Here is a 22836-nt window from a genome sequence, read left to right on the forward strand (position 1 = left end):
AACGGAACTTACCGGACATCCAAAACAATGCTGTGTGCTGGGTTATACATGCTCAGTGTATGACTGCGCATATGAGGGTATTTCTAGCAAGCCGGTAACTCACAAAGTGAAGTGAAGTGAACTCATGAAGTGTTTAAAGCAGTCAAAATGGCGCCAGGAATTCCTCCTTTACATGCGCAAGCACAGATCTAATAAACACTCCTTTTATATTACCAAATCACTTGATTTTCGGGTCGTATCTTGTTATCACTTCCTGTTTCTGGTTCGGTTCGATGCCTTTGGCCCGTGTTGCGTTCATATTTCTATCAAACTGCGCTTGTTTGGTGCGGGGTTCGGGTGGCAGCGTTCACACTTATACAAATAAACCGCACTAACAGAGCAATCACACCAGAGTTCGTTTTAATCGAACCAAACATGGCATATGTGAACACACCCTTAATCTTTGTTCTCTCTGCGTACCCCATTTCTGTTGGCCAGTCACCATCCCTATTATCGCCTGGATTTAACATGTGTAATGAATTCTGACTACGTAGAAACCTATTGTTTGGACACAGGGTCTGTTTCAAGGCACCTTTGCATTTCATACTCTTGTGCTCTGTATAGCAATAACTTGTCGTCTGTGATGAGTCTATTAGACTTTACAGGGACTGCAGCGGACTGCAGTGTAGCAGTGTAATTCAGTTGTCAGTGGAGAGGAACGCAAGCTTGTTTAAAGGCATGCAGGGTTTTTTGTAAGAGTGTCTGAGCAAAACAGCTCATTTAAAAAAAATCGAACTTTTCCCGCAGTGAATAGTTACAATGTGCACTATATCGATCAACATGCTTTTCAACTTTTTCAAGGTCTTTCCGTTTCATCAAAACGCTCCTTCAATCTCTGTGACCCGCAAGTGAAGAGTCGTTTGTCTGTACTCTTTCAACTGGTGCTGTCTCAGACAGGCAGTGCAGTCATTACTCGGCCTGTTCCCAATTACCCTATTACATCATAATCGCCCGCTATTCTTTGAAAAAGATGGAGTTCTTATGCCCTCCTTTCCCTCAAGGGGCAAATTCAAAAGTATCAAACTGCAAGGGCTTGGCAAAACAGGAGTTTCTCAGGGCATGCTGGGGCTGCCTGGGGCTGGCCAGCCTTTCTCCCTATTGCATCATGCCAGGCCTAAAAGATGGATTGAACACTTGAAACTGTGGAATTGTCAAGGTTTAAAAGGGAAAAGCGGGTAATATCCGCTTTTTTTATTCTCTTTCTCTCATTCTTTTTGAATGTATTTTGACATCACCTTGATGCTCTTCTGAGATTTCACAGTTTTTTTCTCTTTTGCCATCTCACCGTCACTCAATCTTTTATTTCCACTTCCCTGTGTCTTGTTTTATCTCAGGTGTTAATAGTGGGATATTTATATCAAAAATGACTCGTGCCTCACTTGACCTTGGCTGTATGTGGAAACTCTTCAAAAAATTGCTTCTTTTTTCCGTATTCAAGTAGTCATTTAGCAAACAGAAAACCCAGTATTGGCATTTAAGCAGGTCCCAGTAGTACAGATTTCTATATTCCTCTGTTAAACCCACGAGTCTTTGGTACCTGTCATAACTTCATTAATGTATTCTCTTGTGGGTTGTATTTTATATTTGTTGAACTTCTACTGTGTTTAAATTCCACCATACAAAGACTGCAAATGAATCTGCCTTTGTTTGTTTTCATTCTTACCATCTGGATTTGGTTTGTGAATACATTTGCTGTCTCAGAGAAAGTTTCTCTATGATTGCTCCGAGAACTGTCAAAACTTGTGAAAGTCAAACCAGCTCAGGTGGCTCAGGAAGCTACTTGGTGAGTCTGTTTTTCCACCCACTGTATTAAATGTTTAAACAAAGAGATTAATTGTAATTATAAGTAATAATAAAATGTATAATGAAGTGTATAATGTCTGTTATAATATGAATCAAAAGGAACATGCTTAAACTTTACTAATAGTGCTGTGGGGATAAAAAAGACTGCTTTAGCAGACACCTTGATCCTTATGCAATTTGCAATACACTTATTACAACAACATCCCCTACCGGAACAATCTGAGGGTAAGGGTCTTGCTCAAGGGCACTATAGTGATAACCACTAATGATGCTCAAAACGCATTTAGTTATTGACCCAGAACTTTATACACTATGTCATACTACGAACTGTATGTTTATTTATACTAATGCATCCATTAGCTGTGGAGAGAAACTGTGGTCAGGACCCGCTTGTGGGTCACACAGTGAAATAAGTTTGGTCACACTGTCACATTGTTATTGCGAATGACTTACAAAAAAAAATGTAATTTTTACATTTCATTCATATATGGACAAGGAAGATAAAAACCACTCTCTATTAAAAAACAAAGCATGTTGATTAGTTTCCATTTACAATTTTTGGGTGTATCGTGAAATAGATTATACCTCTTTAGGTGAGTCCTGGATTAAAAAAGACTGGGAGCCCGTGCTTTAGCTCACATTACATTATAACATGATAAAACCCAGTATATCCACTTTTTCTGTCCGTTTCCAGTTCTTTTTTGCTCTGTTTCACTTTTCCTCCAGCCATTCTATAATCAACCTCCTGTAGACCCAGTTTTTCCTTTTTTCCTCCTATTTCATCCTCCCTCTCTCTATATCTCCTGCCAGGCTTGGCTTTGAACTCTCTCATCCTGCATAATATTGCTTCTCAGCCGATAAAACAGCGAGTACAAATCCCGCTCCAGAATCGATGGGCACAGTTATTCTTGTGACCCTTGCCAACCGGCTGGCCAGCAGCCACACAGTCCCTCAGCCAGCATATGAATTGACAAGCTACTGTAGCCCTGCATTATACCTGCCTCTCTACGGTCCAGACAAACCCCGCCTGTTGGACCCAGACACAATGTGTCTCTGTGGCCAGGTGCATGTGTGTGTGTCAAACTCTTCCAAAATACCTGCATGAGACTTGTAACTGCTTCATTTTCCACCAGGCCACCCACTGTTTTGAAAGCTTTGTGTTTTTGAAGAGATTTACTGGAATATTGAATTTTTGCATCGGTGCTTTTAATTCATATTCTAATTGTGGTTTTCGCATTTCTGTTTTTTTGTCAGGAAAATGTTACTCTTGCCTTAAACATCAATTACGTATATTATCTCTTTTTTTTTCAATCTTAACTGCCATAAAAAGTATCCTGTCATGGCCACGAAACCTGGACGGTTTTCAAGTGATTTGGTCACATTTTGTGATATCTCTCCATGGTTTTTTCTCATACTGTAGTTATGTTTTTTCGACTGTTTTTTTAACGTGGGCAGTGTTGTTGGCAGGCTGTATTTCAGCCCCTAGAGCTCACACAAGCTTTATTCACATTCACATCACGCACGGCTCTGTATCCTCTGCTATGAGCTCATCCAAAACCCCCAAAATAAAGAAGTGCTAAAACATCACAATAAAGCTGTGAGATAAAAGTAGGTCAGTTTTATGCCTAATTCTCTGCTTAATATATTTCTTCTCAAAACTACTGCAGCTGACATATGCTATGGAGTTCCCCTTCAGTCGGTCTCTCGACGTTGTGTTGAGAGACAGACTGGGGTTTGATCTTGAGAACCTATCATCTCCAAGAGTAATGGGGTTGGCGAATGGCACGAGCACTCCAGTCCTCGCTCCGTACATACGGGTATAAAAGGGAAATGGCGGCGGTCATTCACTCATCCTTTGTTCTTCGGAACCTGCGTGGCATATGTTTGTCAAGCGATTATCTCTTCGAGACTCTTCACTGCTGGATTTACGATGCAGAGCAGCGGACTTCTCCCTCCTGATAGCGGACTTCCCCTGGGCATCTCGGCAGCAAGCTACAGACCTAAAAGAGCAAATTTCTCACAGTTGCGAGCATGTCTTCAGCGCAGCTGTGTCCTTGGGTGTGACAGACTCATCCCTGAGTCAGACGGGCATGACACCTGCGTCACAAGCATGCTGAGGCAGGATTTGTCGATCCGGCATGTTCTGTGTGTGAGAACATGGCGATCAAGGTGTTGCGGTCACGGCTGGCTACGTTCTTTGTGAGTGCTGCCGCCACCCCGTCTGCTTCCCAGGTGAGTTCGACTGCCGCTTCGGCGAGGTCGACCACTTAGGCAAGCAGCGGGGGTGATTTGGAGGTTCCTATGGATGTTGCTCCGTCAGCTTCGGCTTCGCGGACCACCCATACCCCAGCACGCTCACCTGGCTCGTCCCCGATGGGTGGCGGTAGACCGTCCCATAGAGGGCAGACTCAACAGAGGGATGAGGACAAACTCTCTGTCATAGCATCAGACAGCTACCTCCTGGCATCAGATGAAGAAGACCTCTCTTGTCAGGGCCCGCCGCCTACATTCTCACAAAAAGATTTTCTCTCCCTGGGTTTTCTTCCACAGCACCCTCAACTCGACGGTGTCTGGGACAAATTACGTTGCCGTCGGTCAGCAGCACAAGGGCAGGGAAGTCAACAGAGTCATCGACCTCCCTGGGGGCTCTGTCAGCCAACGAACCAGCCTCCCACGGCACGGTGAAGCAGATCGTCCCTCTGGTTCTGCTGTCACGGTTCTTGGCCGCTTGGCTAGAGTGCACCAGCCCGTCACACTGGCTAGAGAGGACGATCCGTCTCGGTTATGCGATCCAGTTCGTCAGGTGCCCGCCCAAGTTTTGGGGCATTCTCCATACCTCGGTTCGAGGGGAGAACGCTCCCGTGCTTCGGGCCGAGGTTGCCGCCCTTCTGGCGAAAGGTGCGATCGAACCCGTCCCTATAACCGAGATGTCTTCCGGGTTTTACAGCCCGTGCTTCATAATGCCCAAAAAAGGTGTGGGGCTGCACCCCATTCTGGATCTGCACCTCCTGAACAGGCACCTAAATAAGCTGCCGTTCAGGATGCTGATGCAGAGATGCATCTTGGGTTCAGTTCGTCACCAAGTTTGGTTCGTGGCAATCGACCTGAAGGACAATTCACGTTTCCATCCTCCCTCGACACCGGCCGTTCCTGCGGTTCGCGTTCGAGATCAGTACAAGGTCCTGCCCTGTCTCCTCTGGTTTTTTACCAAACTTGTAGAGGCTGCCATAGCTCCCCTCAGGAGCAAGGCGTGCGGATACTCAACTATACTGCTAAGCATTGGCATTATGGTAACAGACCGGGTGGAGCGGTCTGTTGGAACCAAGTCCAGTACTGGTAGAGTCGCCCCTGCTCAGGTGGACCCCTATACTAGAACTGATTCCCCATACGTAGTGACTCCACTGCAGGGTTGTCCCGTATGTTGAATTCCTCACTCTTGGTTCCCCTGTCGGTGAACCTGTGACCTCCGGGCTGACACAATTTCTCACATGTTGTTCTCCCCACTGGTGAGACCATGTTGGTGTCTCCACATGTAACCTCCCCTTGTGGTAGGATGTGGCCTCCGAAACACACTCTTCAACAAGGAGGGCAGTGTTTCGCCAGTGTTCTTACGGCGCCGAACGACGTCTTGCTAATAGAGATGAACGCCACCGCCCGTCATGGCCGTCGGTACAAGCCTCTCAGGGTATGCTACTAGTACTGATCCCACTGGAAGATTACATCTCGCAGTAGCGCTCACTTGTGACTCGCTAGTCCAGTCAGTGTTGCTCCGCTGGAGGTCGTGATACGGCTCAGCGCCGTGGCGTGTAAAGATAGGTCCCCAGTCTGTCTCTCAACACAACGTGTTGGGGAACATCTCGGTTACAACCGTTCTGTGTCTTCATGCCACAATGCTTCGCCGACCCGCTGCAGCGACCGGAAAATGTCTCTCAGGTTCCTCAGCCCAAAGGGTGAGTGAATGACCACCGCCATTTCCCTTTTATACCCTTATGTATGGGGCGGGGACTGGCGTGCTCGTGCCATTCGCCATTCATTGATGTCAGAAACTGTTGTTTCTTTAAATATGTAGCAACCAAAAAACATTTAAAGGGTAGTAGAGTGGTGGAGTCTTTGGAAACATTTATTACTACTCATGCAAATAACACAATTTGCAACTTGGTTGATGTGCGATGCTGTATTGCTCTGTTTCCAGATGTTGAAATGCTTGTAATCATTCTCATCTCAGCCAAATTGTCTAATGCTTTAAATTCTTCTTTTCAGTGCAACACTGACTATGTTCCTGTGTGCGGCTCCAACAACGAAAACTACGAGAACGAGTGTTTTCTGCGGAGAGATGCCTGCAAACAGCAGACTGAGATTCTGGTGGTCTCTGAAGGGTCCTGCCCCGCAGGTAAGTTCAATCTATTGTTTAGTGTGTTGCCTGAATGTCCATCCACAAATAAAACAGTGCAAGCGGTTTGGCCCTTCTCAGTACACTGATTTCAAAAGGGTCACCACCCAACCACAACCTTGCATGATATTTTTTTAATCTGTGTTGCTGTTTCGGGTTGATCAGGATGTTCCAGAGCAACCAAGCGATGGTTTGATATACTTGGAGGTGAAGTGTTTACACGTTTTGGAAGAAATGAACCAACAAATTGCTTACAGTTGTCTTTGTGCTGTATATTAAACTGGGAAATGAGAAAGTATCCTAATATCAAAACAAGTTATTCACTTCAGCTTTAAATAAGCAATGACAGCACAAGATAAACGTGAATCAGAATCTTGTTAATTAAATGCTTTCTATTGGTTCGGGTCGCTGTGAAAATGATTTTCTTGTTATATATATTTTTTAGCATTATGAGTAAGCGTGGCATGTTTACAGCAAATCAGTCAAAGATGAAATGATATGAACACAAGTGTGTTCAGTGGTCAGTAAGACAGTGTATTACAATGGGTAAAGCAGATGTTTGGTACTCTGGGAGTTGCTGAGTCAGACTCCATTACACATTACCTTAACACACTGAAAATGATCTCAAGGGAGAGAGTGAATGTGTGTGTGCGTGTGTGTTCGTGTGTGTGTGTGTGTGTGTGTGTGTGTGTGTGCGTGCGTGCGTGTGTGTGTGTGTGATGCGCGTGTGTGTGGGAGGTGAGTTTTTGTGCATATAGTGCATCTAGAGAATTAAATGTTCTCCTCTTGCTGTGTGTGCGGATGTGTGTTTGCAGGTAAAGTCATAATTCAATCACAGCAGGATGTTGTTTCTCATCTATGCCTGGATGTGTGTGAACATGTACTTGTCTGTAGGTGTTCTGGAAGGTAAAAGCTAATTTTGAGAAACAAGCATCTGAAAACAGGCAGAGCATTTGTCTTTGTCTCTTTGAAGCTTGAATTGCTGCATTGTAATTAATCTCTTTCATATATTTTGGTATTTTTCACTCTTTACAATGCTGCATTGGGTCGACATCATACTAGTTCTGTTGAAGTATCTAAAAAACTCGGTGCTTGAAGATAACTTCATGAGCAATTCAGAGTTTTCTAATGTCTTTTAGTGCCTTTAAAGACCCTGAACTCTACATATTTTGGAAAATTCAGCTCCTTGGACTTTCAAGGAAGTTTACTGACTGACGTGTGGTCCTCTGCAGCAATTTACATAGCAATCAGCCAATCAGATCGTCAGTTTGGAAGTGTCGATTTATGAATAACACAAATAAGATTGTTAATGTTATATGATCATAGAATGCATATTATATATGGTAACACTTTACTTGAAGGGGTATTCATAAGACTGACATGACACCTTCATAATCATGACATCACACATGTCATGAATATGAAGGAGATTTTATGCATGTTTATGACAACTGTCATTAAGTGTCATTTGCTGATTTATGTCATTTTTAATGCATGCATTTTATGACAACTTGACATAAAGCAATACATCATAACCTGTCAGTGTCTTTGTTGTGACAACTTGACATTACCAATGTCAAAGATATTTTATGAGCACCTCATAACGGACATCAATGCATCTTTTTATTATTATTATTATTTTACGGACATCAACACATCTGTAAACAAGCCGGAACATTAGAATAATGTAATCTGTAATGAGAGCCAATAGCATTTTACTTAACACTCAACGCTGACGCAATGACGCTGTCTGCCATGAGACAGACGAAAGCCAATGATATTTCACTATTAAAGCTGACGTAACTTGGCGCCAGATTTGAAAATCTGGAAACGCAGCAGAAACCGGAAGACAGCAGATGGTGATCGCTTTCGCGTCTGTTCCTCATATAAGTCAATCGTTTTATCTCGGTACACTTGGAATATTTATACGTTTGAAACATTTTAACTGTTTTGTATCTGTATCATGTGTTTTCTGTTATTTAATAAATAAATGTGTTGTGTTACTTGCTCAAAAGGCCTGAATATCTGTGTATGTGTAATGTAAATACAGTTATCTCAACATTTTGAAATGAAAATAAAACCACAACACCTGCTATTATTGCAAAATAATACCCCAAAATAGTCTTGTGGCGATAGCCTTGTTTGTCAATGTTTGTCGTATTTGATGAAGGGACAAACGGCATACATATGTCATATGGGATGGAGGATGTTGCATTAAAATGTCATTAAGTGTTAATACTCTGTAAGATAGTTTTATAACAGTGTCATGAATACATTTCTTGACCTCAACTACAGTGGCACAAATTTAACCTGTCATTAAAATGTCATTAACAGTGTTGGGTGTAACTAGTTACTAAGTAATTAGTTACTGTAATTTAATTACTTTTCCCTTGAAAAAGTAAAGGATTACTCTATTTTTTCTGTAATTTAATTACAGTTACTTCTGGTGTAATTAAACTAAATACTTTGTGTAATATATAGTATGTGTGAAATAGTGGAACAGACATCAAAATTCAAAGTCTAACTTTAAAATCCATGCTTCAATGTATAATTCTCACATTTGTAATACTTTGGACAGTTAATAATACCACTTAATGTAGTTTTAATATGATTTATTTGAATGAATTAAAAGAGCCGTTACATGTCTATCCAAGGTTGATATAGGATATAGAAAGTAATTAGTAATAAGTAATTAAATACTTTTTGGAGAGAGTAATTTGTACAGTATTCTAATTACACTATTGAATATGTAATTAGTAACTAGTAATTAATTACTTTTTCAGAGTAACTTACCCAACACTGGTCATTAAGTGTTAATACTCTGTCAAATAGTTTTATAACAGTGTCATGAATACTTTTCTTGACCTCAACTACAGTGGTACGAATTAACATGTTTATGACAGATTTATGACATTTTATGTTGTCTTGGTATTGTCAAGTTGTCATGACAAAGACACTGACAGGTTATGATGTATTGCTTTATGTCAAGTTGTCATAACAAAGACAACTCAAACAATGTCATATTTGCAATAAAATGACATAAATCAGCTAATGACACTTTCATAAAATCTCCTTCATATTCATGACATGTGTCATGTCATGATTATGAAGGTGTCATGTCATGTCTTATGAACACCCCTTCAAGTAAAGTGTTACGTCTATTTACCGGTATGGTCGCTGTCTTTCTGAAACTTCAGATGTCCAAATTCGCTGTTTTTCAGGAAATGGAAAACTGTACTTTTAAGTGGTGTAATACTTTTTAATACTTTTTACTGGTTAGATATTTGCAAAACCCAGTGACAAACAAACGGTGACTAATAATGATGATTTATGGCTAATAAATAAAAAATATGGAGATACAAGGTTTCAGAATCAGCTATTTTATAACACTTTATAATATCTAGAAAAAAGGAGACCATCCTACTGGACTCTTTCTTATTCCAACTTTATATCATAAGATAAGCAAATGTTGGTGTTTTTGTTTGGCACTAGACCGTTTCAGTGGCAACAACATAAACAAATGTTATGTTAATAAATGTTACTTAACTTCCGGCAGACCTCAGCAAAGAATCAATAACTGTTGAGTAGTTTTAATTTAATTCAATGAATATACAATAAAATATTAATACGAATTTTGAGTATATATTAAATTGTTTTATAGAACCAAACACAGACCAGAGGTAAACTTCGAATCAACGAGGTCTGTTGCGTATCTAGTTGGAAGTGTGACCTGTTAAATTATTTACGAGTTTCATTCTGATCATTCAAATGTAATAGTATATTTTACTTCGCTATACAAGGGATTAAATTAGTTTTTTGACGCAGTTGAACAAAACTCGCATTTTCCTGCACCCTGCTGAATGTCCTTCATTTATAAAAGCCTTTAAATGAGGCCGAATATAGAACAGCTTGAAGAGATTTTTTCACTTTCAGAGCCGTTTTAAAGCTCACACTGAGAACATGGAGGAAAGAGACAGATAAATGGACTGTCTCAGAGTCCTGATGCTTGTACAAGCTCATCTGACTCTTTGACACTGATTTCCTCTGCACTAATTCCCTGGCAAATGATCCAGCGGTTAACAGATGACCTAGAAATAAATAAGGTATATCACACCGTGGTGTTTTCTTTATTTCTGTGTGGCTTGTTGCTGCTCTTTTCATTCATCAAGAGCAAAATTCAAGGTGAGAACCTTTAAAAACCAGATGATTTGAAAAGAAGAACTGATGTTCATAACCTGAGAAGTAGTAAATGGGTTGTGTAATAGATTGTCTTATATTTGTATGTTTTACCACAAGCTCCATTTATAAACATATTTCTGTCACATATTTTTCTAACATTTTTCACCCTATCTTAAAATTATTTTTTCATGCTGCCGCTGCGCCTTTAAGAAACGCCTCCATCGCATGTGAAATGAGCTCACACATTGGCATGCAGGTTTGCTGCGGCATCAAAATAGTAAATTAACTCCCCCATCTTTCAATAAAAGCCTCTTTGTAAAGCCTGCACTGCATTATGATGCAAACAAAAATCCACGCTGAAATATACAGCGCATGATAAAGGTCTTTGTTGAAAATATACTTCAGCCGCTGGTTCCAAATGCTGTGAGGTGTTACTAACATTCCCTGATTTTATTCTTATTGTTAGTTCATCTGGTGTTTAGGAATAATAAAATTGACACTTTTTGCTCCTTATTGCCTTATTGACTGGACATGCTGAGGTTGTGGTCATCATATCCTTTTATATTTGTAATAAATCCTCTTTGATAGTTTAACAGTATCTATTAACGTACATCAAGCCTCAAAAGATAAAAGTAGATTTGAGTCCTCATGATGTGACCATTTGAAAAGGTGATTTGTGTGTGGTGGGTGGTTGTTTGGTGCCTAATATAATGTAAAGTCTTTCTTGGTCTGATCTTCCAGAACAAGCTTCTCCTGGTGGTCCACCCAGCTTGATTATACGGGAATTCATAACTAGTTTACGATGTGGCTAATTCATATGAATTCGTCCAATGCGAATCATACAAAAATGTTTGATCATTAGAAGCCCCTCCCCTAACCCCACCCCTAAAGCCAAAGTCACTGTCGCAAAATCAAATCGTACTAAAGCATACGAATGAGAGATTGTACCAATTTATACGAATTTGCCACCTCGTAAATACTGTTGCTACGAATTCCCACAAGATTTTGTTGGTCCACCTCATAGCTTTGTTTATGTGTTTTGGTGCTATCCATGGTGCTGAAATTCTCAATGTGATATATGATGCTGAATCAAAAGCATCAGACTAGTCATTTTGGACTTTGCTGTAATACAGTCACTCATGTTAGGCTAGTTTATAGTTATAATGAACACTTTAGTTGATTCCAAAAATATCAGGTTAGTTGAGTCTCCTAAAATGAAGTCCTCTCTATGGTCTGTTAAAACCTTCAGGAGCAACTTGTGTGTCAAATATTGAGCATTACTGCTGAGGTGAGTATATCCTTCTCTCTTTTCTCTGGCATTGATAAGTGATCTATTTGCTTTGTGAATGGTAGCGAGTTCACCGGCGTACTGCTGTAAGTTCACTGTGAACAATGCGCTGATTAAGGAGACGGGCCATTGCTTATTTTGAGTTTTCAGCACAGCGTGGGGCAGCTAGCCATTAGCTTAGTGGTGCGTAACTGTGGAGAGGAGAAGGCGCTCCATTTTCAACATAGGAAATCGAGGTTTAGATAGCCTTTCTGCATAAATGCACTCTACCCGGCGCTAAAGTGGTGGTCTCTATGCAGGAGTGAGGTTTATATTCGAGAAGTCTTTTGAATCTTTGCAAATTGTGCACAGAAGCTTAATCGTGAGTGCCTCATTTTCAATACGTTCACATTTATATGGTTACCGCTATATGTAGTAGCATGCAGGTTATATTACATTGTATAGAATAAACATTTTTCGTTATTGTTGTTGTTTTCCAGTAAAAAATCTATTTACTTCATCATTTGTGTTTTATCATGTTTTAGGGATATTTAAATTTTGCATAACAAGGCAAAAAACACAAATTTCTAGGATGCATTCATTTGTTTTAAAAAAACTATTTAAAAACCTGGTAACTCTGTGTTACCTTATGCTCACGTGCCAGTCAAAACACACAGTTCTTTAAATTGTTAAATGTGTGTGGTAACAGCGTCCGTGGCATGTTAAATCAGAGCTGCGTTTGTCACTGCTGACAGAGACCATCTGCCTTTGAGCTTTGAGCTTCATTCCACTCAGCCCAGAGCATCATGGGAGGCTGAGGAAAAGTGCAAAGTCACCTCATCACACATTCTTTCACATAAATGACAAAGGCAGATTAGATCCGTAATCCACTGATACCTCTGAGTGAGGAACAAAGGTCTCTTACACTTAATAAGACTCGTGTCATTGTTTTGTGCCAGCAGACTCAGCAGTGGCCAGTCTCGCAGGATGGTGTGTCTGTAAGTGGAGAAACAGACTGTTCGTCTCGCTTTACTTTTCACCTCACTGTGAAATAGTCTTGTGAAACATACTTGGGAACTTCATGAGGAAAGTTGGTGGAAGGTTTTGCACTTTTTTGACCCTGATGCTTCAGGACAAATTCATTATTTGGGTTTAAAACATATCTTTGTGTCTCTTTAATTGGTCTAATATTGCATTAGGAATGGCTAAGGATGGCACTGATGATTTAATTTTTATGTAGATTGAATGTGGATATGCAAACATCGCAAATACAGTATATGTATCTGCACACACTGCCTGAGATAGCAGCACACTTATTTTGTAAATTCACCCAGAATTTGATGAAACTAGTTCAGCATATAATCCTGTTTTCTAGATGCTAACAAGCACAGACCGAATAATAGGTTAAACTGTTTGGGCTGATTTAGACAGACTGGGAATTTATTAGAATTTTGAATTAAAACCAAAGCTGAGAGTTGCATGTCCAGATGGCCAGAGTGAATTTCTCAGATGGTCAAAGACAGGTTGTGTGTGACATGTCTCAGAGTCAACGAAATAATTGTCTGTGAATACCTGTGAATACTTATGTACATGTGCTTTTTTCGTTTTTTATTTTTAATAAATTTGCAAAGATTTCAAACAAACTTCTTTAACGTTGTCATTATGGGTTATTGTTTGTAATGAATGTAATAATGAATTTAATCCATTTTGGAATAAGGCTGTAACATAACAAAATGTGGAAAAAGTGAAGCGTTGTGAATACTTTCCGGATGCACTGTATGGCTGTGGACATTTACTGTAACTTTAAAGTCAATAGTATGGGCAATTCCAGCGTTATGGATGTGACATTTTGCATTATGGATGTGACAAACTTTTAGAGAATGTGTTTATTTCCAATATTTTACTAAATTATTATTCATTTAAATGAAATGATTTCCAATTTTACTAAACCCTTTTTGACATCAGAAAAATATCAGTCTATGCACGTTTTCCATTTTAAAAAAGGGAAATAAACATGAGCTATGGATATGACAAAAAAGGGCACAGTTTTCGAGAGAAGACGTACTTTTTAATGTTTCTGTGACGTAAAATGCACAAACCAGAAGCAATAATACCCAACAACCTTAAGCACCGAATTTAAATCAGACCACTTGGGAGAACGAGAGAAAACATCTCCTTCTTGCACCATACTGTATATGTAGCTCACTTCTGCCTACAGAGGCCAGATGGGTCACAGATTCACCTCTGACTTTCCCAGAGTGATCTACAAATAGACAAACACAGCTCTGTACAGAATATTGGGATGGCTTGGCTAGAAACCACAATACGTAATACAAAATGTAAACGGCATGTAACCTATTTTACATTTACATTTATGCATTTGGCAGACGCTTTTATCCAATGCGACTTACATTGCATTATACTATACATTTGCTTTTTATGTGCAATCCCACGGGTCGAACCCACGACCTTGGCGTTGCTAGTGCCATGCTCCAACCACTGAGCCACAGGAAAGCATTTTGTAATGTAATATAAAGGCAATAAAGCTACTTTCATAATCATACAATAAATGTAAAGAGTCAGAAAAACATACCAAAAATAATAATAAACCAAATAATAAAGAGTCTTTGTTAATCATCCGTTCCGTTTGTAAGAGAGAAGACATTGATCTAATGGCTTGCTCTTTTGTTACAGATGCTGGATCAGGATCAGGAGATGAAGGTAAAACAGATTAACAGATTCAGATATCCCATTTATACACCTCGGTGTGTGTGTGTGTGTGTGTGTGTGTGCGTGCGTGCGTGCGTGCGTGCGTGCGTGCGTGTGTGTGTGTGTGTGTGTGTGTGTGCGCGCGTGTGTGTGCGTGCGTGTGTTCGCATACTGCTCATTAAATCAATCTGCACTTGTTTACACTTTTCCCCAGCTGATGCTCATAAACACACACTCACTTCCTATCAGGCTGTCAGCAGTCATCTGCTCTGCTCTTCAGGCCACCCACTGAAAGTGAGATTCAATTACACCCACTCACATATTGTTCAGAGAAAAGGAATTATTGCACTTTTCCCCTAAAGTGTGATGCTTGACTGACAGCAGAACATTTGCAGCTACAGCTGTATATTAGCATCACTCGAAACGTGTCTCTCTTCTTGGATTGAATCTCTCTCCCGCCCCTTTTGTTCTTCTCTGTCGACCAGGCCTGCCACATCCTCTAATTGAGGAGTACCATACTGCATGCTTATGCTTATTATGGTATTATTTTGGCAGCCATTTCCTGTTCGCTGGATGATATTTGTGCTTTTTGCAAGTATAGCAGCACTTGTTGGTGAGTCTGTCTAAAGCCTCATTTGGATAGGACTATTTTTCTGAGGAGGTTAGGAGAATTTCTATTTCAGTCCAAATCGCTGAATTTCTTGTTGGACTGCTTGGTGAACCTTCATTTGGATTCAGACATTTTTGCCAACTTTGGATAAAACAACAGTTGGTGGTGGTTTAAGTACTGCTGACATCCCATCTGAGAAAGAAAATTAAATCAGTAATGAAAGTCTGAACACAGATTGCTCGGAACGGCCAGTGTAGTTGCATCTTCGGCGATGATGATTCAAGTGCTTTCTTTAATTATTTAATGTTAAATAATTATTCTAACGTCTTGTTTACTTCGATGGGTTTGTGATTTAGAAAGAATGACTTTTCATAACACCCACATTCAGGCATGAAATCACAGATGTACTTTGTATATTGTTACTCCGATGTTAGTTAGAAAACAAATCTTGTCCAAACAGTGCTTATGAATAATGCTTCTGTCATCCAGGTCATTGTAAACTGGTAGAATTTTAGTTGAAAAGAAACAGAACCTTTCCATTGGCTTTCCAATGTTTGTGAACTTTTACCAAGAATGCCAATTAGTGTAGATTTTTGTTCACAACACGCCTTTGTGTTGCTTCATTATTTCTGAGAGTAGATGGAGCAGAACAAAAGAGTGAGGGTGCTGAGACTAGATGAAGAGAATAGACAGAGAGACGTAGGGAAGCGGAGAACGCAAACGTCAACGAACCAGTGGAGAAAGGAAAGAAGAGAGAAAGAAACATGGAAGGTTGATAAAGAGAAAGATAAGCGAGGAGGAGAGCGAGAATGTTGGAGTGATAAAGAATGTAGTGGGGGAAGGGAGAATAGATTTGGGTTTATGGATGGAACAGAGGGGCATGTGCGTAAGCACAGCACCATCGATGTGATAAACATCAAATGTATTTTAATGGTTGGAGATAAATCGTTCAGGTTGTCATCTGGGCATGAAGGCTGCTGGTCACTTACAGCAAAGCACACAGAGGCTGTTTCTGAAACCAAAGGCAGCTGACGTTCCACCTCGCTTCTGAGTCAATAATTTCAGGCAGCGTTGTGTATATGAAGGCACCTCCTGAGGAAACTGGTTTCAGACAGACTTTCAAGACACCATAATGTCATGTCTAATGATCTGGAACAAATGCAAATAAGCTAAAGAGATAACAAAGCAAACATTTAGTCACTGCAATGCTTTATTTATTTTTTCCACAAAGCATTGCACTGCACACAAAGGGTTTATAGGATATTATAGGCAACAAAGAATTTGTTGTGCTTTTCTACTTAATCTCTGTTTGGAAGGAACTATACTACAACATAATCATTTTTATATAAAACAATATTTTTGTATTATTAATGTATTAAAGGAATATATATATTTATTATGAGCTCTTATTGGCTGCTTTTTTGTGGTCCATATTTGGTAAAAATATTTTTAATAAAAGCTAAGTTGTCTAATGAAAGAAATGACTATGTTGGCACAATTATATATTTACCTACAAAATAAACTTAAAATAATTCAAACATTTACGCATACACCTTTAGGTTAACAATATGATTTTTACGATCATGGGTAACATTTTGAATGGTACACTGTAAAGAACGGTCATTTTAGGAATGTTTGCTGTTTTATTTTACAAAATGTTCATATTTTTAAAATGCAGTAAAAATGTTAATTTACAGAAATTAACTGCAAATGTCCAAGTTAGCTGTAAAGAAACATGAAAAACCTGTATTTTTACTTTACAAAACAATATATTTTACATTGTTCTGGTGCCATAGCTGCTGGAATATTTCTGTTTTTTACCAAGTTTTTACAGTGTAATGTTGTGGTAGCACAAAACAACTTTAGGAAATTGTTCAGCATTTGGACAAAGTTAGAGACCCATGAAACCCCTCTAGGTGTTACAGGACACAAAGATCCCCTCTTAGCTACTGCCTGTTCCCCATAACATCATCAATATAAAAAGATACATGCAGAACAGTGCTGTTTACCCTCAGAGACTAATGAAATAGAGAGAAATAGATTATTAATATGCTCTGAGGTTAGGTTATTTGCTCATCATCAATTCAGCAGTTTATATTATTTACAAATTATGATTCTAAGCATAACTTGGGAGAAGCATTTTGTCTGCCTAGCTAGCGGTAGTGAACTTGCTGTGTATGCTTGAACTGGACTAGTAGCTGTTTGTTAACAAAGGAGTATTGGACTTCCTGCACTGTTTTTAAGGTAACTGTTGTTTTTTAAGTAGCTGTTGTTAGCACCTAGCCATCTAGCTTGAGTTACTTTTCATATAGCACTTTTAGTCACTTTGAAGCCTTGAGCTGTTAATTGAGTAAGTGGGCTCAGCTGTGAAGCAATCACTGACCCATTAAGCAATCAGGGAGCCTGTATTATAATAACACTGATAAAGAGAACACTGCTACTCCATCGGCCCTCTCCAACAACTTCAACCACACTCCTCGTCCTTCTGGGCGAGGAGGGGGAACAGGTTTGCTTGTTTCCAACACTTGGAAATTCACTCCTCTGTCTTTTCCTTGCAGCAACTTTTCATTCGGATACCATGCAATCACCATCACTTATCCATCAAAAATACATTGTGTTGTCATCTATCGCCCTCCAGGTCAACTGGGAAACTTCTAAGAAGAGCTTGAAATGCTGTTGTCCTCTATCCCTGAAGACGGCACTCCACTGGTAATGCTTCGCGACTTCAACATCCACCTAGACAAACCACAAGCAGCCGACTTCTTAGCTCTCCTCTCCTCGTATGACCTTCACAGGGCCAACACGACTTCCACCCACAGAGGAGGACAACAGCTAGATCTTGTTCTGGCTCGTAACTGCACCGCTAATAATATTCTAGTTACTTCCCTGCATGTCTCTGACCATTTCTTTATAAAGTTCACTGCAACACTCCCTGTAATCTCACCTCCCCTCAACCCTGTTTCTTTCCATCGTAATCTTCGTTCCCTCTCTCCCACTTGCTTTTTGTCCATGGTGTCTTCCTCCCTACCCACCACAACCCTTTAGGCATCTCTCAACGTTGAGGAAGCTACTGATAAACTCTGTACAACCTTAACATCCTGTCTTGACAGTGTCTGACCGCCTACCTCTAGGCCTGCACGTGCTACACCCTCTTGCCCCTGGCTTTCTGAGACTCTTCGTGACCATCGGACCAAGCTAAGGGCTGCATAGAGGAAGTGGCGCAAGTCTAGAGACCCTGTTGATCTCTCCAAGTATCAACATCTTCTTAACTCATTCGTTACTGATATATCTGCAGCCAAAACCAAGTACTTTCAAAACAAAATCCAAACTGCATCTAACCCGTGTCAACTTTTCTCAACCTTCTCCTCTCTTCTCTGTCCCCCTCCACCTCCCGCCAGTACCTTGTGACTGCTGATGACTTTGCCAACTTCTTCACTGATAAAGTGGAGACCATCCGCAGGCAATTCTCTGCTCAATGCATCCCTGATCTCTCTCCCCTTACTACCTGTCCCCTCGACCCGATCCCTTCCCACCTCCTACAGGCTATCTCTCCATCTCTACTGCCTCAACTCGCACACATTATAAACACCTCCATCACCACTGGCACTGTCCCCCGCTCATTTAAACATGCCCTAGTAACACCTTTACTCAAGAAACCAACACTCGACCCCTCGAAAGGGTAGTATTTAACCAATTCTCTGCCTATCTCTCACAGCACAACCTTCTGGACAGTCAGCAATCCGGCTTCAAGAAAGGACATTCTACGGAGACCGCTGTCCTGTCTGTCGTCGAAAACCTACGGCAGGCAAGGGCTAAAGCCTTGTCATCTGTCCTTGTTCTGCTTGATCTCTCTGCTGCTTTTGACACTGTGAACCACCAGATCCTGCTGTCCACTCTCTCCAAACTGGGCATCTCTGGAACTCACTCAACTGGTTTAACTCTTATCTCACGGGCAGATTCTTTGAGGTATCCTGGAGAGGGGAGACATCCAGATCTCACCAGCTGACAACTAGAGTTCCTCAGGGATCAGTTCTTGCTCCTCTTCTCTTTTCTATATATACCACCTCCCTGGGATCAATTATTAAAGCACATGGGTTCTCATACCATTTTTATGCAGATGACAAACAGCTTTTTCAACAAGATGACCCCACCATCTCTGCCCATGTCTCTGCCTGCCTTCTGGACATCTCTTCTTGGATGAAAGAGCATCACCTACAACTCAACCTCTCCAAGACAGAACTCCTGGTTTTACCGGTCCACCCATCAATTGAACACCACCTTACCATTCACTTCGGCTCCTCAACTATAGCACCCACCAAGTCTGCGAGGAACCTGGGGGTGATGCTCAACAACCAGCTGAAATTCACCTCCCACATCGCAGCAACCACTCGAACTTGCAGGTATGTGCTCTACAACATCCGGAAAATCAGGCCGTTCCTGTCGGAGCATGCCTCTCAGCTGCTAGTCCAAGCTCTGGTCATGTCAAGACTGGACTACTGCAATTCTCTACTGGCCGGCCTTCCAACCAATGCAGTCAAGCCCTTGCAAATGATCCAGAATGCAGCTGCACGTCTAGTTTTCAATCAGCCTAAAAGAACCCATGTAACACCCCTCCTGATGTCACTTCACTGGCTGCCAGTTTCCGCCCGCATCAAGTTTAAATCTCTGACACTGGCCTTCAGCAAATTCGCCCATTTACCTTAACTCACTGCTCCAAGTCTACATCCCCTCCCATCATCTTCGGTCTGAAAACGAGCGACGCCTGGTTGTTCCATCACAGCGAGTCACCAAATCGCTTGCAAAAACCTTTACTCATTCGGTTCCCCTGTGGTGGAATGAACTACCAGCCTCCACCCGAACTGCAGCATCCTTCACAACTTTTAAAAAACAGCTCTAAACATACCTGTTCCGCATTTATTTGACTAAACATTAACTGTCTGACTGTCTGTCTGTCCAATTTTTTTTTAATTGTTGTTCATTCTCTGCTTTGCTTACTCCAGCTTTAATCCTCCTAGTAGCATGGCATTGTAAACTAACGGTACTGTTTAGCTTGTTGACAAAATGTTTATATTCTCTCCTACTTGTAAGTCGCTTTGGATAAATGCGTCTGCCAAATGAATAAATGTAAATGTAAATGTAACTTCGTAACTAAGTTATATTAAATAACAATTCCCATCATCAAGGCACAGACAGCACATTGCATTGATTTTAATGACTTGCACCTGACGTTTAAAGACACAGACTTTGAGAAATATCACTTCAGAATTCTCTCTTTAGATCTCATTAGGCTAATTGATAAAGCGCTTGTCGTCTCTTATTATGTCTGTATTCACCTAGAATAATTATACTGTGTCAGGTGATGTGTGGGTAAAACATTTCTTTACCTGCCTAGTTTTTTCTGTCTCTTAATGATTTTAGTCTTGAACTGAGAAGCAAATATCTTTGCTCTATCACCGTAAACAAACAAAAGAAGTGAGCCGATTTTATTCGATGATTAATCGCCGTATCACTTCAGCTGTCGAAACAGCAGCATTTCGGCTCCAGCAGTACTTCATTATTCCTAATTACTTCCAAATCCATTTACTGTGTATCCAAAGCTCTGCATCAAGGATCCATTATGTATTTAATGTTGGTAGATTTTCTATAATCAATACCGACTCGCACAGGAAGAATCTTTTAGGGAAGTGGCTACGTTTTTCACATTTATTTATTCTGTTTTAGCAGCTACGTTCAGCCGTCTTTGATCTTACACATAAAATTGGTTGTGAAGCCATGCTTTAACTGTTATAAAATACTCTGCAGCTTTTACCGGAGTGAAATTAATGACCTCATGTTCCTGAGGTGACGACAGTCAGCTGCACAGCCCGTCTCCGGGTGAGGACCTTCCTCGGTCACCGTGGTATCGCCATGGTAACAAGCTTAGGGGAATGAGAGAGAGAATAATCTAATCTCCACATTTCAGCTGCTGCGATAAAGACGGGCACAGTGCCGTCTGCAGTGGGAGGTGAAGACTAAGGAAAGTGGCTGTGTACAGAGTTTGTGTGTTTAACATTCAGGCTGAGTGTGAACGCCTGCACTGTTTCTGTACTGAGTTAGACACGCTATTTATCAGTATGTGTCACTCCTGCTGCAATAGGCCTTTTAAAACGCAGTGGGTATAATTCACCGGTCCATCTGATTTAAAAAACCCATTGCATAGATAACATTTTGTCTTTCATGATTAAGTTCATATGTGGGGTCATCAAACCAACCATACAACCAAACCAACTATATTCATATAAGAATTAGAATTTCCTTTCCCTAATACCCAAAATAGAATTTGACATTTTAAAAAATCACAATTAAAATCAAATCATAGGCAGCGTAACAGAATTATATTTGAATTTTAAATAGAGAGCATATTTGCAACAACCAATGACATAGCCTGTTTGGAAACTACAATACTAATTTCTCCCTAGTAATGCAAACAAAAGTTAAATCTAAATTTATACAAAGTTGTGCTCATTCCGGTTTCTCAGCCGCCGTTTTTTTTTTTTAATTGTTTTATATTATTAATATTTATCATATAAAATCAAATAAGAGAGATGTATCTTTTTTGCCATCACACCATAGGACAAACTTGCATAGACAAAAAAGGCTTTAAGCATAAAAACAATGAGTGTAATACTGCTTTACATTGTTGTTGTTCAAAAAAAAGAAAAAGTTTTCTGTTTAATTTAATTGCATTTTTGTTTTTCTGAGCAAAAAATAATCCCCTGATTTACAGAAGACGCCCACAAAAAAAGTCATTCAGTGTAACAATCTTGTCAGGCATATTTACAACAAAAATCAACATATTCGACATCGACATATTAAAAGACTAATTACTTTCATCCCAAATTCTAATTAGTTGTAATTTTACATTAAAAAAATGTGCCAATATCCTAGGTTTTGCCCATTTGTCAATAAGAATTTTTGCACAATAAATTGTAATATGCTCCCTTATTATTAAGTCATTATATAAGTCAGCATAAGCATGTTGTTTGAATTTGTACATAAATATTGTGTTACACTGAATGACAATGTTACTATATACAGTATGTTATGTTAATATGTTATTATTTCAACCAAATATTTACATTTTATAAACTTTGAAAAAGTTGAAACCATAAATTAGACATTTTACTTACATTTAATGTGATTTCTATGGACATAAAATCACTTTTGTGACATCTTAACGTCTTTGACCCATGGGTTTTGACCCATACTGTATATGTATTAGGGATTCACCGATATGTAAATTTTAGCCGATAACGATCATTCTTTAACATAATTGGAAGCATTTAACCGATATATTGGCAAAAAGCAAAAAGTCGACAACTGCTTTTATTTGAAAACATTGACTGCAGAAAACAAAGTTAACCATTAGTTATCTTTTTTCCCCTGAAAATCATGTACCAAGCCTACTTTACACTAACGATTCTTTAACCTTCAAACTTTTCTGGTGTATATTTTATTTAATAAACAAATTTATAGATGTTCTTCCAGAGCAACCCAATATGCTTTTGTTCCTATAATTTACACATTCATAAATACTGTATCTAAATACTGTACCTACTTCAACAATGTTTTGGTAATAGCAGGAAGTGAACGATCACGATAGAATGAAAGTATTATACTGCATTTTAACTGTGAGCAGCGTGCAGATGAAGAAGTTTAACCAGAGGAAATGATTTATGATTTATCGGCTATAATATATCGGCCTAAATTATATTATAGGCCGATACCGATAACATTAAAAAGGACCATTTATCAGCCTATACTGATATGGCCGATAATTTATCGTGCATCCCTAATATA

The 22836-nt window shown here is 39.9% G+C and overlaps 1 protein-coding gene across 2 annotated transcripts in view; it reads left to right on the forward strand.

The window, feature by feature from the left end:
* Nucleotides 1–22836, forward strand: part of tmeff2a (transmembrane protein with EGF-like and two follistatin-like domains 2a) — an 82838-nt gene that overhangs the window by 24281 nt on the left and 35721 nt on the right. For both annotated transcript variants that reach the window (XM_057335574.1, XM_057335573.1), the window contains exons 3-4: nucleotides 6103–6232; nucleotides 14373–14399. In XM_057335574.1, coding sequence (XP_057191557.1) covers nucleotides 6103–6232; nucleotides 14373–14399 — 157 coding nt within the window. The remainder of the gene's footprint in view (nucleotides 1–6102; nucleotides 6233–14372; nucleotides 14400–22836) is intronic.

The sequence above is a fragment of the Triplophysa rosa genome, linkage group LG6 (genome assembly GCF_024868665.1).
Source record: "Triplophysa rosa linkage group LG6, Trosa_1v2, whole genome shotgun sequence".
Lineage (NCBI taxonomy): Eukaryota > Metazoa > Chordata > Actinopteri > Cypriniformes > Nemacheilidae > Triplophysa > Triplophysa rosa.